Source organism: Lepidochelys kempii, chromosome 1 (genome assembly GCF_965140285.1).
Source record: "Lepidochelys kempii isolate rLepKem1 chromosome 1, rLepKem1.hap1, whole genome shotgun sequence".
In the NCBI taxonomy this organism is placed as follows: Eukaryota; Metazoa; Chordata; order Testudines; family Cheloniidae; genus Lepidochelys; species Lepidochelys kempii.
In genome coordinates, this window is record NC_136380.1 from 260,455,251 (window position 1) to 260,474,462 (window position 19,212).

At 42.8% G+C, this 19,212-nt stretch overlaps 1 protein-coding gene across 14 annotated transcripts in view; it reads left to right on the top strand.

Annotated features, from left to right (window-relative positions):
- Positions 1 to 19,212, top strand: part of TNRC6B (trinucleotide repeat containing adaptor 6B) — a 212,332-nt gene that overhangs the window by 143,598 nt on the left and 49,522 nt on the right. For all 14 annotated transcript variants that reach the window (XM_073326943.1, XM_073326935.2, XM_073326995.2 and 11 more), the window contains 3 exons: positions 5,331 to 5,418; positions 13,907 to 13,928; positions 15,912 to 16,256. In XM_073326943.1, the coding sequence (XP_073183044.1) occupies positions 5,331 to 5,418; positions 13,907 to 13,928; positions 15,912 to 16,256 (455 nt within the window). The remainder of the gene's footprint in view (positions 1 to 5,330; positions 5,419 to 13,906; positions 13,929 to 15,911; positions 16,257 to 19,212) is intronic.

The window sequence follows — 19,212 nt, forward strand, 5'->3', positions numbered from 1 at the left end:
ATGCCACTCACGAATGCATGCAGCACCAGCATGGACACAGCAGCTTTGGTGGTGTTTTTGCATTGTAGCTGCTCTTATGGGAGTGTAGATAACTGAAGTTAAATCTGTAGGGAAGATATACTGTTGGAACACCTATTTTGTAGAAGAATGCCAGCACCCAAATTGCTCATCTTTTTTTAGGGTCTGCAGGGTAAACACGCAAAGCTTGCTTCATACAGTTATGAAGTGTTGCTTGGCACTGTGCTGAGTCTATTTCTGAACTCCTAGAAATCCACCTTTCCTGCTTATGTATTGTGATGTTGATCTTCCATCTTGTGCATATTCTTAGTCCTAGTTTTCACTTTAAATGTAGACTATATAGTTTCTCTTTTATATAGAGACCAATATATAGCATTTTACCTATATATGTGCATATACATACACTCTTTACTGGTCAGAAGCTCTGACATGTGCATTTCTGCCTTGAGTTAGGGGACATGAGAACTTCTGAAAGCTTGTGTGATCTTTCTGTGTCAGAGGCAGTGTGACAATAAGGACAATAGGAATCTTTGGTACATACAGATTTCTCAGAAATAAAAATACAAATTTTCTGCTAAATTTAATAAAAGCCATGATTTTCAAAACAGTTAAGTGATTTTGGGTGCCAAACTTGAAACATACTAATAGAGCCTGAATTTCAGAGGATAGGTGTTCAGTGCTCCCTAATCACTTTTGAAAATCTGGGCCATTCTTCCTTTATTGTTAGATAATTTAGAAGCTCTTAATAAAATACTATAAAATAGTTGTGGACCAGCTGGAGAGTTTGCCTTTCTTTCTGACTTAAATAAATGCTGCTTCTCAGTGCTGTTTTAGGCAAAAGTGGTTGTCCTCAAGACTTTAATAAGAAGATATTGTGAATGTATTAAGTCCCCATTTTATGATACTTTTTAAAAGCATAAAATGAAGTTGAGGGATTAAAACCCACAAATTCCCTTCTTTTAAAAAGTGTCAAGATGAATTACTGCTTATTTTTAAAGATGAAAATTGAATTTTATTGTATGCCACTAAAATGATTTTATTTACAATAAAAAGTTACAAATATGAGATTTTGCAGAAATAGTACAGCACAGCTGTTGGATTGATAGAACTTTTAAAATATACACAGGCTTTTGTAAAGACGAGTAAAATGCTTGCTCTTCCTTGCAGCTTAGCAAACTTTCTTTTCAGAGATGTGATGTCGATCTACTGATAACTGTGTTGCAAACAAAAACAGGACCCCCATGCCATTGTATTACTTTGTTTACTAATTTAGAACTAATACATTATCTTCCAATGTTGAACTTGTCAGTCAAAGCAGTCAGTCACTAGGCGTAACACATGTGTACTCTGGACCCCTTGAATGGGAGAAAAGCACTGGTAGACTGGATTCCTGGGTTCTGTTTGCAGCTTTTTACAGGCTTCCCATGTGATCCTGATAGAGAAGTTGTAGGACACTTTCAATTTGAAAGTCACATTTGTATGAAATTTTATATCTATTATTGTTATAGCATTTAATATAATCAATATTATAAATTGATATAGACCCCCCAAGAGCAGATTCTGAATGGACTAAAATATTTGCCCATGTTCTCTTGTCTGTCAGATTAGAGATGGAAGAGATCTAAGTGCTATTAGATTGTAACAGAACACTTTCTCCGGTTTATTTCCTTTTTTTCACTTGTGTGTTTGACAGCACTTGGTGTAATACAGCAGTTTCAGCTGTTTGTATGGGCCCCAGATTCTCCATCCATTACACAGGGATAATTTCTTACCTCCCAGGGGTGTGAGGCTTAATTCATGTTTGTCAAGAGTTTGGGATCCTCTGTATTCTGCCTCACTTCGGCAAATCACTTTAGCAAATGCTTATATCCCATTGACTCAGTGAAATGTAAGCACATGCTTACGTTTGCTGAATCAGGGCCTAAATAATTACAAAATATTGTTTTTATTTGTTACCGCAGTTTTTGACAGATGTTCTGATAAGCATAATCTTTGTAAAATATTAAAATATCCTTGTAAAATAGCTCATAGAATGAAAGAGAGGTTAAGTAATTCAAAGACAGGAGGTTCTCCAGAGTCTTAACACTAATTCCTTTTGCTTAATTTCCCATGTACTCCCGAAGGCAGGCATCTCCTGTAATCACCTTCCATTCTGTATGTCCTCACTAAAGCGAATAACTACAGCTAGATCTTCAATTTATAATCTTCAAAGCCACTGTCCCTAGCTGTTTCGATTACAGCCTGTTGTAAAGTATATCTTCAGCTTTAGGTTCCTGACTGCACGGAATTCTTGTCCTGATTTCCTTCTCTACACATTTAATCCTTGCCCGTCCACTTCCAAAAGGAGGAAAACTACTTTAAAAGAGAAACTTATATAGCCTGATGTTAGACTCCGCTGTCCACTATTGCTAAGTCTGGTGTTTTTGACATCGCAAGTTGTTGTAATTGAATTACATTTTTAGTGTCTCTTTCAGCAGATCCTTTTGTACAGCTCTTTAACATCTTGCACATACTACTAGAAATAATTGCTTTTCAGTAATGGTACTATTTATAACTGACACACATAGACCAGAAAGCATACTTTATACTACATGATTTTAAAATGTCTTTACAGCATGAAAGAACAAACCCTGATTCTGTTTTAATAGCTTAAAATCCAAGTATCAGAACAGAGAGTTTGATTTATATTTTGGTTACAAACACAGGTTCAAGCAAAAATGAAAATGTGTTTAGTTTTTACTCTTTAATTTTATGCTAGTATAGAGTAGGTGCTCCTCTTCACTCCCTATCATATGCTTGTCAGTACAACTGAAAAACGGTGGGATTTTTCGTTGCCAGGGCGTGGAGCTGGAAAGTGCACTTTGACATTTTGTAGAGCAAAGGAGAGAGTGAGAACTGAGCTGGTCTATAAACTACTAGACTTTGGGTGTGTCAGCATGACATGAAATACTTGCTTTGAATTCTGTGAAATGGGGACGTGCCAGTCTGTGTGCACTCCATTTGCTCATAGACCGAAGGATGGTGGCTCTTTTCAGCAGGATAGCCTGAGATCAGGAAACCAGACAATTGTTCTGTTAATCTCCCTGGAACCCTTATGGCTTTCATGCGCAAAGAGAGCGTCTTAAAATCTTGGTCTATATCAGGCTTCAGAAAAGGAATTGTTCAAAAAGTGGTTTCTGATTTTATATGTGCAAATTCAGTGATTGGTTACACAAATGCCTTTCTGTACACATGAGTGTGGTAATAGCATGTGGGAGTGCAAATTTAGAAGCCGACTGAAGTAGGCTAGCCTTTGGGAGGAAACCTCTGTGGAGTAGCTATCTCTGATGAAGGGATACTAGATATTTATTCAACTTTCTTGTTCAAACCTATTCACAAGAGAGGGCACTTTATTTTGGGGAATTTGTAGTCCTATACTAAAGTAAATTTGAGTTTTATTTTTAAATTCTTATACTTCTGTGGCATAAGCATTTCAGTCAACGGCCGTATGTCTTTTGCCTATTCCAGTACAATGTAAACACATCTATGTGTTAACTGTTATGCATTTCAAAGCTTTATAAATCTGACGGTGCTATGCATTAATGTAAATTAAAATAGTCTGAATATTTTGTGTATATCTGCCAATTGAATCTCTTTCCTCATGAAGAAACATGGTAAATTATATTTGTAAGCTACTGTCCATCTTCAAAATGAAAAGGAGTACTTGTGGCACCTTAGAGACTAACCAGTTTATTTGAGCATAAGCTTTCGTGAGCTACAGCTCACTTCATCGGATGCATACTGTGGAAACTGCAGAAGACATTATATACACAGAGACCATGAAACAATACCTCCTCCCATCCCACTCTCCGGCTGGTAATAGCTTATCTAAAGTGATCACTCTCCTTACAATGTGTATGATAATCAAGTTGGGCCATTTCCAGCACAAATCCAGGTTTTCTCACCCTCCCCCCCACAAACTCACGGAGGGTGAGAAAACCTGGATTTGTGCTGGAAATGGCCCAACTTGATTATCATACACATTGTAAGGAGAGTGATCACTTTAGATAAGCTATTACCAGCAGGAGAGTGGGATGGGAGGAGGTATTGTTTCATGGTCTCTGTGTATATAATGTCTTCTGCAGTTTCCACAGTATGCATCCGATGAAGTGAGCTGTAGCTCACGAAAGCTTATGCTCAAATAAATTGGTTAGTCTCTAAGGTGCCACAAGTACTCCTTTTCTTTTTGCGAATACAGACTAACACTGCTGTTACTCTGAAACTTGTCATCTTCAAAATGTATGGGATACAGTCTTCCTGCTTCCTTTGCACACCCTATCCCCCCAAAACCCTCATACCTTCATCAGCCATCAGATTTTTTTACATTAGTTGTCCTAAACTCCACCTAGTAGAATGAAATTATTCCAGGCAAGTTGAAATCTTGTTGGTCCAAATTCCCTTGGAGTAGATTAAGATCGCCAATCAGATGAAAATGTGACTCACCATAGAAACAGCTCACCCTGTAGCATAGATGTGGTGAATTAACCAATCATTTTCTGGCACATTCATATTTAATAGAAAACATAGCAACAAAGATGATAGCATGACGACGGCAGCATCTGCCCAAGATAATTTTTTTGGGGGGGGAGGAGGGAGCCCATGAAAAAAGATCCCCTGGAAAGTCATTTTTAATGTATGCTTAATCACAAAAAATACTGTAGGTGGGTACAATATCCTAGAAATTAAAGTTTTGTATAATAAATGATGTTTTAGATTTGATATGACACACCTAATGGCTTACAAATGACATAGCTACAAGCAAATGAACAATCTTCCACTTGTGAAGATAAATGCCATATGAGACCAAATCATTATATATTAGAAATTACAGTTTCTGTGTTTTGTCAGGGGAAAAATGCACAGGATTTTTCAGGAAATAATACAGGTAGTACAGCTCAATTTCATAAGCATTTAAAAAAATCCTCCTCAGGCTGTTGGCAGGCATGTACTTAATGTGTACAAGGGTTGACTTGAATGGGACATTCTGTAGGTAAAGGGGTTTTCTCGTGCACTACAAGTTGTACGATTGGGACCATATTGAGCTACCAAATACAAATTACAATCTGGGTTTGATATAAACCCCCAAGAGCAGATTCTGAATGGACTAAAATATTTGCCCATGTTCTCTTGTCTGTCAGATTAGAGATGGCAGAGATCTAAGTCTGTTGTTTCAGCTCACTTTCCTTGGCAGAGGAATGGAGAGAGAATGAGTGTGAATGTGTGTGCATGCGCACAGTTCGGCTGTGTCTTGATAAATTATTTGGTTTTGACAGAGAGAAGGAGCAAGAAAGGGAAGAACAGTTAATGGAAGACAAGAAAAGGAAGAAAGAGGATAAGAAAAAGAAGGAATCTACTCAGAAGGTAGGTTTGTTATTTGAAGTCTCCCTACCCCCAATTGTTAACTATATAGAACCCTGTTCAGCAAGTGTTTGCTTCTTTACTTACTGAGTCTTTGTGAAAATGCTTCATTGTCTGAAGTATGGCAATGCCTCATTGAGGATTCTGGGTTTTGTGTTAGTTTTGCTTAAAGTTTAATTGTGTGGGATGGTTGGGATTTCTTTTGTTATTTTTAGAGGACTGGAGGGAGGAGGAGATTAACTGTCTTCATTATGTTATAGAGCAGTATTGTAGGGGCACTGAACAGTGGTTCTTCTGATCTTTGCACCTCCAGCTGTTTATATATACCTCTCTCTGCAGTGAAATTTTGCGTCAGCTCAAAACTGACATTTGGGAGAGGAAATATGGGATTTTTTTATTTTGAGGGGGCATAAAAGAGGAATAAATGGATAGTTTAATAGTAAAGCCCCTTTCATGATCCATCTTTTTCTGAATCTTCAGTCTTAGAGAAATGTGTGTGGTTGGGGGAGGGGGAGGGGCATTGTAAACAGTTGTTGTGCCCAGCTACTGATTTTGAGCAGGCAGTTTGCTAATCAAAGTGTTACCTGAAATGGCTTCCAAGAAGTCTAGATACTGTTTCAGGAACTGACAAAAATTGTGACATGGAAAGGGTCTGTTTGAAACATTTCCGTGTTTGTATTAAGAAACATCTTTTAAACCAGGAGCAGAAAGGAATCCTCATAAGTGAAGCTAACTACTATCTGTTCTTGCCAGGCCAAAAAAGCCTATTAATGTCACTGAGTACTTCAGCTGGTATTGTTTCAGTTATGTTGTGTGGATTCTTACTGAAAGAGGGCTACGAAATAATCCTATGCCAGTTTCACTTTGGCCTACTAAAGGCTTGTCTAAATACAGTTGTTCCTTCAATTTAACTACATTAGCTTAGGAACTGATACAGTTAACGGTGCAGCCTCCAGTGTGGATGTATTTATAGTGCAGTTACACTGATATCAAAGTATTAATATCAGTACAGTTTTTTTCAGTAAATTTACTGGAAGATCTGATTTGATTTATCCCAAAACTGTTACATTTCACTTCCCTATCGCTTCTTAATAGTGGAGTATAAAAAATAAAAATAACTGACATTTTCTTCTTTGAATGCTGGTTCATGTCCGTTCCAGTCAGGTGTGTGTGCACTGTGTGCACAGTCAGAAATTTTTCTCTTAGCAGCTCCCATTGGGTCGGCTGTGGAGCCCCCTGGAGTGACGCTTTCATGGCGCTCAATATATGACCCTGCCGACCCAGCCCCGCCTCAGTTCCTTCTTACCACCAGTGACTGTTGTTGGAACTGCGGTCCCTTGCTTAGCAAGTGCTTTCCTTAGTGTTCTTCATATAGTTAGCTTAGCCTAGTTTAGTTTTAGTTAGTCTTAGTTATTGTATATAGTGAGGTTTGGGAGCGTATTTCCCTAATCCCAACACCCCCCCCCCCTCTTTTTCTCTCTCCCCGCCCCCCGCACCTCCTTGGGCTCTGGTGCATGCTGTGAGCCCAAGGCTTTAAACTCTGCAGAACCTGCAGCAAGCCTATGCTAACGAGCGACCCCCACGACTTGTGGCTGAAGTGTCTGGGGGAGGCGCACCAGACAGAAAGGTGCAAGCTCTGCAGGGCTTTCCACCCCAGAACTAAAAAGGCGTGAGATTTCTGATTGAAGCAGTTGCTTATGGAATCTGCCCCTTCATCCCCAGTCTGCCGCAGACCACCAGGACCCCGCACCGAACACGTCCGTATGGAGTGCCCCGGCATTGGTACGTGACATGGTGCTGAGGAAGGACTTTAGTCTGAGAGACCCTGGGCACTGGCACTGCAGGATGCACAGGCAACCCAGCACCACTTGCATTCACTGGTGCTGTACAAGCGGCATAGAAAAGCTAACGGGGAGATCGCCGGTGCATAAAGCAGTGGGACCTGCAGGCGCAGTACTGGGGCATCCAGTAAAGGAGGCCTCGGTGTCCAGGCAGCAAGAGTCAGCCCCATCGACTTCGGTTCCCATGGCACAGCGACTCCTGGGATGGGAAGTGCCAGGTGAAGGAGTTGAAGTTACCTTCCACCCTGGACACTTTTGAAGCCGCCAGAGACTTAATAGTGATGATGCCTCCTCAGCCCCTGGTGATCAGAGATAAGCCCCCACTGCGACCAGCACTCTCTAGAAGTAAGCCGGCCATGATGCAATGGTCACCCTCTTCTGCCTGGCACCGTTTGCTTCGGCACCGCTGCAGATCGCCATCCTCAAGGCACTGCTCTCTGGCACCGGACTCCATGAGGGGTTCCCCGGCACCAGACTCCATGAGGGGTCCCCGGCACCAGCAGCACAACGCTCCCCGCCACCGACAAGGGAGAGGCAGCCATCCCCGGCTCCAAGAGAGGACTGGCATTGGTCCCTGGCCCAGGCATCTTGACACCAGTCCCCTGAATCATCAACTCTGCATAGGTCCCCGGCGCAGTACCTTGCGGTGCCACCGTGATCATCTCAGTCGAGATCCGTGTCTTCTGCCTCGGATGGTGATTCATACTATTCCCATCTGACAAGCGACAGAGAGAGGCACCAATGGCATGACAACCCCAGTGGCAATCTCTGGCGCAACGGCCTTTTTGGACCCCCTGGGCTTACCATCAGGCCTAGGGCTCCTTTTCAGAAGCTCCTGTTCAGTGGCCTCAGAGCACCGACCACTCCAAACAGCCAAAGACTGGCTTATGCCCCGTGGTTCTGAGGAAACCTTGGCGCAAGCCCCATAGTTGGTCTAGGTCGCCTCCAAGGCATGACCCATTTGCAAGGCCAAGATACTGTCACCTCGGCTATGGTCACTGGAGGATCAGAAGGAGCCAGTACCACTTCTTGCCTCCCCATCTTCGTCCCCGGACGGAGCGGTGGTGAGAGGTTCAACCTCGGGCCCTCCAATTGACCACAAGGCCCACCATGACCTTCTATGAAGGATTGCACGTAACATGAGGTTACAGGCAGAGGAGGTGGTCGAACCTGAAGACCCCATGGTTGACATCCTTGTGCCAGAGGGACCGTCCAGGGTAGCTCTGCCACTAATAAAAACTATCTAGAGCAATATTAAGACTCTGGCAGACCCTTGCCTCAATCCCACCTGCCTCCAAGGGCGTAGAGTGCAAGTACTTCGTTTCCTCCAGGGGATACGAGTACCTGTTCTCTCACCTGCAACCATGCTCCCTCGTAGTATCGGTGATGAATGAGAAAGAGATGGGGCAGCAAGGGCCGGCCCCTAAATCCAAGGAGTCGAAAGGATGGACCCTTTTGGCAGGAAAATCTACGCAACTGAGGGCCTGCAGCTGAGGATAGTTAACCTGCAAGCTATCCTCAGCAGGTACAACTTCAACTCATGGGCCTCCATGTTGAAGTTTAAAGGAAGGCAGTGGCGCGAACCTCCCTCCAGACTTCATTGGACTCTGCGTACTCAGCCGCCCGCACCCTTTCCTCAGGAGTAGCCATGAGGAGGAGCTCATTGCTACAGCTGTCCGGGTTGCCCCCGGGGCTGCAACAAACCCTGCAGGACCTATCATTTGAAGGTGCAAGATTATTTTCAGAGCAAACAAACTCCAAGCTGCAGTCTCAAAGGCTCCCGGGCAACTATGAAGTTGTTAGGTATGCGCACCCCGGTAACCCAACAACAACATTTCAAGCCCCAACTGCAACAACACTGCCCATATCCACCTCAGCGGAGGCAGGATTTTTATACGGGATGCCTGAGTCTCCTCGGCCACATGGCAGCCTGCAGTTAAGTGGTCCGCCATGACTGACTGAGGCTTAGGTCACTCCAGGTGTGGCTCGCTTTGTCCTATTGCCTGGGACGCAACAGCCTGGACATAGTGGTCACGGTGCCAGGGCAAGTACTTGAGTCCCTCCAATGGTGACTTGACCCTCAGGCAGTCTGCGAGGAAGTTCCATTCAACAGCCCCCAGCCCTCCTTGTCCCTTGTAACAGACGTGTTAGCTCTGGGATGGGGTGTGCATTTGGGAGACCTCCAAACACAGGGCCTATGGTCACGGGAGGAGCTTCTCCTTCATATCAACATGAAGGAACTCAGGGCAGTACGATTAGCATGCCAAACCTTTCAGGCCCGGCTGCGAGGTAAGTGCGTGGTAGTGATGACGGACAACAGCACTGCCATGTGTTACATCAACAAGCAGGGTGGAGCCCGTTCCTTCCCCCATGTCAAGAAGCTCTCTGGCTATGGGAGTTCTGCATAGCTCACTCCATTCACATGGAGGCATCCTATCTCCCAGGAGTTCAAAACGAACGAGCGGACCATCTCAGCAGATCGTTCTGCAATTGCAAGTGGTCGATCCATCCGGATGTCATACAGTTCATCTTCCAAGGGTGGGGGTTTCCCCAGGTCAACTGTTCGCCACCAGGAGCAACAGGAAGTGTCCAATGTTCTGCTCCTTCCAGAATCAGTCCTGGTTCGATGACGTTTCTGCTTCCCTGGGGAGGCCGCCTGTTGTACGCCTTTCCCCCCTATCCCTCTCATGCGCAAGGTACTTCTCAAGGTCCACAGGGACCGAACAGAGATAATTCTCGTGGCCCCTACAACACTGGTACACCACGCTCCTGGAACTGTCAGTGGACACTCCGATTGAGTTACCACTGCATTCGGATCTGATCACTCAGGACCACGGTCGCCTTTACCACTCGGGCCTCCAGTCCCTCCATCTTATGGCCTGGAAGCCTCATGGTTAAACCCCATGGAGCGTCTGTGCTCAGAACCACTAAGGGAGGTCCTACTTGGCAGTAGGAAACCATCTACTAGGGCCACATATCTAGCTAAGTGGAAAAAGTTCTCTTGCTGGTGTGCTTAGCAGCGTACACTTCCAGTACAGGCATCTGTACCACTTATTCTAGAGTACCTTCTCTACCTGAAACAACAAGGACTGGCAGCATCCTCCATCAAAATACATCTCACTGCTATCTCAGTCTTCCACCTGGGAGTGTCCGGCTGACCCGCATTTGCTAACCCCATGGTAGGCCATTTCCTCAAAGGTTTGCAGTGCCTACATCCTCAGAACAGAGAGCCTGTCCCTGTCCCCTCAGTTTTATCCTCTCCAAATTAATGGGGCCCCCTTTTGAGCCAATAGCAACTTGCTTCCTTCTCTATCTATTGTGGAAGGTAGCCTTCCTGGTGGCCATCACATCAACTAGGAAGGTGTCAGAGCTAAAGGCCCTTACCTCCGATCCACCCTACCAAGCCTTCCACAAGAATAAGGTGCAACACAGGCCTCACCTAGCCTTTCTTCCCAAGGTAGTGTCACTCTTTCATACTAGCCAAGACATTTTTCTACCCTGTCTTCTATCCTAAGCCTCATGCCAGTCAGTAATCGAGAGCAGAGGCTACCCTCATTGGATGTTTGGCAAGCGCTAGCATTGTACATCGAGTGCACTAAGCCGTTCAGGAAATCGAACCAGCTGTTCATAGCGGTAGCAGACCGAATGAAAGGACTCCCAGTCTCATCTCAAAGAATATCTTTCTGGATCACATCCTGCATCCACGCGTGCTACGAGCTGGCCAAGGTCCCAGCCCTGGCACTTACGGCACATTCCACGAGGGCACAGGCCTCAGCAGCAGCGTTCCTGACCCAGGTCTCGATACAAGAAATTTGCAGTGCAGCAGCGTGGTCCTTGGTGCATATGTTCACCTCTCATTATGCTGTTACCCAGCACGCCAGAGATGATGCAGCATTCGGCAGAGCGGTGCTCCAATCAGCGTTTCCTTAACTCCGACCCCACTTCTGGGATGGAGCTTGGGAGTCGCCTGATTGGAATTGACATGGACAAGCACTCGAAGAAGAAAAAACGGTTACTCACCTTCTCATAACTGTTCTTCGAGATGCGGTGTTCATGTCCATTCCAATACTCACCCTCCTACTCCTCTGTTGGAGTAACCAGTAAGAAGGAACTGAGGAGTCAGCAGGGTCCTATATAGAGCATCTTGAAGGTGTCACTCCAGGGGGCTCCACAGCTGACCCGACGGGAGCTGCCAAGGGAAAACTTCCTGACAACTGTGCACGCTGTGCACACACACCTGATTGGAATGAACATGAACAACACATCTCAAAGAACAACAGTTACGAGAAGGTGAGTAACCGTTATCCCACCCCCCCACCCCCCCAAATCTAATGATGTGCAGAGCCAAGAGCTGCTTCACTAGCACCCTCTGAGAAGAAAAGTGACCTATGAGGCTAGCACGCTGGTATTTAGTGATACAAGAGCAAATTGGAAAGCTTGTTACGGAAGATCAGGCTGCTCTTGTAAACTTGTAATAACTCAAGTACAGGAGAAGGAAGCAGCAAGAAGAGGCGGCTAGCTCATTGAAAAGATTATTGATCATCTTGAAACATCATTGTTGGATCTTGTTGAGTATTCAGAGTTCTGAATGTAGAAGTCAAATGCTTGCCACTTTTAGATTGTTGCCCACTGCCTGTCAAAGAATATACAACGTGACTTTCTCCAGTAGTTTGCCGTTATGGTATCCACCCAAAATCCTGGGGAAGATGACATCTGTTTATCTTGTAGTAATGTTTTTAGGGGCAAAGATTTGGGGATAAGGGGAAGAAAGTCTTGATCAGCGGAAGAGGGATGAAAGTCTCTTTGCATTGTGTTCAATAATATATTTGAACACAAAGTGGTAAATAGGTTTTAGGGCAGCTACTGTTACATTTTAAGACAGTGCTGATAGAGGTTGGGAAGTTGTTAAAAATTGTTGTTCTGTGTCAAAGAATTTCTTTTCTTGCCAGTGATGCATTTTTCTCACGAAATATGAGAGAAGGTAATCTACAAACAAATCACATGTGCAACTCTGCATAACAAAATGTTTGTTTTCTAATCAAAGCTATTGAGGGGGCTTTTTTTTTAGCTTTGTGTCTTTCACGCTTGTCACTAGATTGTCCAGTATTGTTAAATTGAAGTGGCTTCTTCCCTTTCTTCAACATAGTCCCTCTTAGTGCTCACGATCCGAGTTTCCCACAGGTATGTAGATCATTGCAATCTATGGTGCAGTGACAAATCTCTTCAGATTTCTTTTCAAAGTTTTAGCAAAGTCATAAGGACAGAATATCTCATTGGGATGAAGGATGCAATGTAGGGTTTGGTGCAAACGCTAGAAGTAATGGGCTTAATTTGCAGGAAGGAAGATTTAGGTTATGTATTAGGAAAAACTTTGTAACTAAAAGGATAGTTAAGTTCTGGAATAGGCTTCCAAGGGAGGTTGTGGAAATCCCTGGAGGTTTTTAAAAACAGGTTGGACAAGGATGCTCTAGGTATACTTGCCTCGCAACACAGTCAGCAGCTGATGACCCTTTTGAGGCCCGCCTGGGGGGAGGGATGGCATTTTATATTTTGGGGTATGTTCTGTTTCACATACCCCAAAGAGCATCTTTCCAAAGTGGAATGATGCCGGCAGCAATTGAGTGGTGTGTTTCTTTTTATTATTCTTTACTGTACAAAAGAGATCTGGCTAGGTTGGTGTAGACAATAAATAGCCTTTTACTTGTAGTGCTTCTGTTATTCTATATTGTGACTGTACCGTCCAGAATTAGGGACTGGTTCAGCAATTTCTTTTAAGAAGAGGTAACACACAGCCTGACACATGATGATCTTGGGGTTTTCCCTTATTGTGTAGAGGAGCTCATGACCAACAAGTTCAAAACATGCTACAATACAAAGAATTCCAGAGAACATTCCAGTGGCATATTTGATTCTACTGTAGCTGGAAATCTACACTGCGAAACGAATTTAAAAGTACAGCAAAAGCAAAAATGGGGCGGGGGGTGTGTGTTGACTGGTGTGATCGTTCACTTCAGTAGGTCCATTATAGAGGGCCTGTTGCATTCATGGGATTTTGAAATCTGATGGTGCTGGAGGTATTGCAGATTCCCATTTGTGATAGTGATAATAAGACTGAAGTTGTCTTCTCCTTGGAAAAGAAAATGGCAGGGGAGAAAGGTGAAGGGAAAGACTGCAAAGAGATGCATTGGTGCTTTTCACTGAAGTTGTCCTTGTAGGCAGCATGAGATGTCACTGTAACAGTGCTCACTTATGGGGCTGTATGTGACATTCTTTAGGTTTCTTTTCATTATGCATTGCAATTTGTTACGGTAATGGTTTCCTCTAATGATATTAAAAAGCCATATTTGGAGTGAATACGTATTTGTACTTTAAAATGCTACAGTGGAAAAATATCTTACAAATTATCATGAATGAAGTACTACTTCCTCTCTGTTTGTTTGTTTGGACCAAATATGTCTCAGAGGTGATAATAAATAACTCTTGGTCCTCTTGAAAACTTTCTTTACATATTTTTGAGCAGGGTACTTCAGCTTTTGATTGTCAGCTGATTTTTAAACTGAGAGGCTGGTCTAGTAGTAATAAATGAGGGCTGCATTGTAGAGCAGCTGTTTTTTCTTGCTTTTATTAACTTCCTTGTTTCTAATTTGCAGGTCACAGATCAAAAAACCAAAGGTAAGGGATTTAATTTGTTTAAATCTATAGAGCATAGTTTTGTGTAGGCTCAGAACAGGCCTTTGTCCTCGACTAAAATTCTTGGATAAGGGAGGGAGACTCTCATGTCCCATGATGAGGCATTTCTGCCTGAGTAGTAAGCAGAAACAACAGCAGTAATGGTCAAGAAGAGAACACATAGTAACATTTTCAGTCAGCCTTCAAAATGTTTTGTTTGAGGAAGAAAAGTAGGCTTTTTTGAATTAAAATATCTTCACTGTGATGATCTCTCATGAATTAGGCTAATGTTGAAATCCCTAAAAAAAAGTGCAGTTTTTCAGAAGTGCAGCCACCAACTGAGACAGACTAAATGCATAGAATGGGAGTGAGAGAGAGTAGTTCTTAATGAGGGAACACCAAAATGAGTAGAATACATTCTACCGCTGTCTGAGTTGAATTAAGAGATGTTAAAGCATTGAGACATGAATGTCAAATGGAGACAGAAAAGATGGTAGATAAGCATCATAACTTGCTCACCTGATTTAAAATATAATTGAACCTAATTTGCATCCTAGGATTGTGAAAGTAGTGGAGGAAACAGCCACTAAAAAGAGGCAGCAAAGGAGAAATAGTAATTTGGCTTAAATTAAAAAAAATTCCTAATAATTTTTGGACAATGAAACTTGCATAGGAAAGTAAGAAAACCCATCACCAGCTGTTTACAAAGATAAAAATGGGATATAACACAATCTATTGTTCTAGAGGAATTCCTATTCTTGTGGTCTTCTACTGCTTTCCTAAAAGTATGTCTCTGCTTGTATTTAAAAGGTGAATAACATCAGTAATGTGATGTTTGGGAGAATAACCCCTTCTAATTCTACTGTTACTTCAGTCCACAAGAGAGACTGGAGTAGTTACAGCTCTAAAATGTGTCCTTGGTTTTGGAGTCTGAGCATGTCTTTGTGAAATGTTTTGACTTCTAGCAACCTGGTTAGGGTATAACAAATGCTACCTTTGTTCCCAAACTTTTTAATGTGTGTGCTTACTTTGCTTCATTTCTAGAAACGTGGAGACTAGAGGAGTGTAGGTGTACTGGTTTTGGAATCTCCCAAGTAGATGAAGATAGTTTGGTTAAGGCACAAGCTCCCCTAGGATTCCCTCATTTTCCCCCTCTTACCGCTTTACCTCTACTCAAAGGTCCTCAGAGAGGCCCTTAAATACAAGCTCATTTTGTCTAGATCTCAGTACAGAGTATGTAAACATTCCTGGGTCAGGCAGAGAGGGTTGCTCCAGAATGAAAGAAGGCATTTCCTTCCTCTAGCAGCTGTGGATTCTACCTGGCTTAGGGTATATTGTCACTGCCCAAAATGATGGGTTTTTTTGTTTAGCTATCTCATTGTTAAAACAAATGTGGGTTAGCTATCTCGCTGTAAAACCCTAATGGAGATAAAGTACCAGGTAGTCTTTACCTTGATGTAACTAGGTGAGGTCAGTGCTTTGACCTCACCTGGCCTACAGTGCAGTAAAAGTGACACATTCTGGTCTCCACTAAGATTTTATAGTGAGTTAGCTAGCGGGAATGAGTTGTCTCCTCGCTGTACAAAACAAGAAACCCACCCATCTTTTTTTTGTAGTGACAACATATCCTTAATGAGCAAGGTAAAAGCTTGGGAACTAAATTCATATTTTCCATATGGCAGCACACAACAGTGCCCCAAAGATTAAGAAATAGGGAGGAAAACATTACAACATTTGTATTAATCATTGACCGTTTACATTTAAAACTTGAATCTGAGATTTCACCCATGATGTCTAAATCACTGGTGATGACATACAAATATGCGGTTTCTGCTTAACTTGACTGGTTCCTTGATGGGGTTGAATTTGTACAGTATTCTGAGAGGAGAATAGCCATATCAAAGTTCAATTTCACTGAGTTCTTATATCCATTTGTTAGGTTTTGTATCTTATAAAATTATAACTTTCCTTCGTCTTGTGTTCCAGTGCCCGAAGTGACAAAACCAAGTTCAAGCCAGCCAGTGGCCGCCAGCCCAATTGGCAGCTCTCCATCGCCACCAGTCAATGGTGGCAACAATGCCAAAAGGGTGGCAGTGCCGAACGGACAACCGCCAAGCGCCGCCCGCTACATGCCTCGGGAGGTGCCGCCGCGATTCCGTTGCCAGCAGGACCACAAAGTGTTACTGAAACGTGGGCAGCCCCCTCCGCCATCCTGTATGCTACTTGGGGGTGGGGCAGGGCCTCCTCCCTCTTCAGCACCTGGAGCAAACCCAAACAACGCACAACCAGTGACAGGAGCACTGCTGCAGAGCGACAGTGGGATTGCAACAGGTAAGGAAAGCTTAGCTGAAGAAGGATCAGGTAAAATCGTTCACAAACGTGTTATGTATTAAAACTTCTAACTTTTTAGAAAAGTTATTTTACTTTACTTTTATGCTCCCCAGCACTGCTGATTTTTAACTTTTTTTGGGGTACTGGTTGTTTTAAAAACAAACAACAAAAAAAAACCCACCAAAGACATTGTCATCAGAATTACCACACTGGAACAGAGCAATGGTCCATCTAGTCCAATAGTCTCTCCCCACTTCTGACAGCGGACAGTACCAGATCCTTTATAGGAAGGTTTCAGAGTAGCAGCCGTGTTAGTCTGTGTCCGCAAAAAGAAAAGGAGGACTTGCATCCGATGAAGTGAGCTGTAGCTCATGAAAGCTTACGCTCAAATAAATTTGTTAGTCTCTAAGGTGCCACAAGTCCTCCTTTTCTTTTTATAGGAAGGGTATGTCTCCCCTCTTTCCAACACACAATAATGCACCTCTCTAATTGGGTGGTACTGTGTAAGCTAGGATCAAATTGAAATTTGCTGCGGCGCTCCCCCCTCCCCCCCCAACTTATGAGCTGAAATATAAGGTATTTATCCTAGGTATTGTAATCTTTCTATTTTGTACAGGACTTCTATTTTGTTGTAGTTTGTAATGCATAAAGAAATCCTCCTTCATCCAGGTTTTTGTCCTTAGGAATTATGATATTACGTGTTAAAACACATGTAAGAGCACTATGGGGAATATAGTGTGGTGGACCACCAACTTGGAATAACGGTTGTTCCTTAGCTAGCTGATGTGCAGCAGTCTCCAGTAGGCTCGTTAGGATCTTTGATGCAATCCACCTCTCTTCCTGCTGCTGGCAGTTTTTTGCCTCTGTCTTTTCTGGCTCAGCTAAGGATAGTTACAACAGCAGTGCTTTAGTTCTAGTCAGCATAAAACTAAAGACCAAATCTGTCAGTTCTGTAGATATTAGCTGCAGTGAAGCATAGCAGGTGTGGTCCATTTCTAGTCTTGCTGACGTAGTAAGTTAGAACTCCTTCTGGTCCCTGACTTTGTCTGTTGACCATTCTTCTTGATTGTCCCTCCCAAGGTAGGACTTAGTTTCTTACAAATTGCGTGTTAGGAAGCTTTTTAGTTGTTTTCTGTAACATAAACTTTATTTGTAGGGTTTAAGTAATTTGTAGGAACTGGTCTTCCTAATGGTGATATCTTCATTTGTTTTTCTGTTGTGATATTAGATTCCAGAATAAAAGGTTGGTTTTTAGGACTTGCCCCTCTTTGGGACAAGAGGACTATGACAGATTGCTGTGCCCAGTATATTAAATGCTAAGTGAGGGATATATGCCCCTACTCTTTCTGACTTCATTTTTTTGGACTTAGGACCAAGTGTTTTGACTACAGTTGATGATGAAAGAAGCTCTTTTATAAGCTTCCAGGCTATATGAAGAGTCAAGCTGACTTAAGTAGTTCCTTTTTTAAGGTCATGTTCTTGGGACAAATCAAACTCCATTGAGAGATCTCCCTTCTGAGGAAGCTGGGTGAATCCAAGAAGCAAATTCCAGCTTCAGCTGAAGCAACGAGGGCACCTTCCTCAATATTGGGAGGTCAAGGGAAGAAGAAAAGACAGCATCATCTCTTCTCCAAAGTGTACCACTCTTTTAAATCCATCCAGATCTGTTCACCAGGATTGTGGAAGTATTATAGGCTGAGGTCTCCATAGTTCAAGAAATGGGTCAGAAGTTATTTGGTATCCCAGAACCAACCTAACCTGGCAGAGTGGTGGTCATATCTATAAAAGAAGGAGGCCTTATGGATTCTCTTGAGGATGAGGACGAGGAGGATAATACAAGTTTCTATTCCAACATCATCTTTCAGGCAGACTAGTTATACCAGGTCTCTGTTTAAGGGTTTGATTCTTTTTTTCCAGTACCCAATCTCATTATTTTTGATGGCTTCTGTAAAAAGAAAAAGTAGGGCCAAGAAAATATCATAAACTTAAAGGTGTCAGGAAGATGGATAATCTCTATCAGAGGTGACCTAACAGATCATGCTGGCAAACTACAAAGCTTTTTGGTCTAGTATGACTTTATAATGTGATATATGCTTGTTCAATTGTTGGAACATCTTCCTGAGGATCTGAAGAAGGAGATTAAAGAAGTAGTCATAGAGGGGGCTTATAGTGGCAAAGCATTCTCTAGAAGTTGCCTGTGATGCTTCAGGCATAGATTCCTATTCATTGGCTATACAGCTATCACTATGAGAAGAACTGACTATTTGAAGTACTGTGGGCTGTCTTTGGATGTTGTACAGTCAATATAATCTCAGCCTCAAAACCCAGTATTTGTTTTCCTGAAGCTACTTGGGGCTGATGGTTTCATCTATCCTCATAAGTCCATTTGCAATTTTAACACTGTTAATTATGCCTCAGGATGTCTGTCTCCTTTTGTATGGTGAACTAACTTGCACAGTATTTGCAAGAGGTATCTCTTTCAAATCACCGAAGGTCTTACTGAGAGATATTTCCAAGGCAGGGAGAGACCCAAATCTGAGCCAGTTGACAATCTGAAACTTTTTGAGACCAAGTTACACACACGTGCACTGATTGCTAAGAGTAATTCAGCCTTCATTCAAAATTTCTCCCCTATATTCAAAGGAAGGTAATGTGGTGATGGTGAAGGTGAACACCTATGTTATGCTCAGCAGATTGCCAGGGAAGGGTTTGGTGAAATTTTCAGTGCTGAGAAATGGTTCACCTTTGAAAATGGGTGCATCCACCAACTCATCACATGTGTGGCAATCCATCTTCTGTGCAAGGATAACACATTTGTGGATGAAATAAGCAGAAACAGCAACCTTCAACAAGAATGGGTGTTGAAAGATTTCATGGTCAAGTCCTCTTCTGCCGATAGATCTGTTTCACTCAAATTCTGCATTTTTCCTTCAGAGGAAGGCAATGGTCTTTTGTT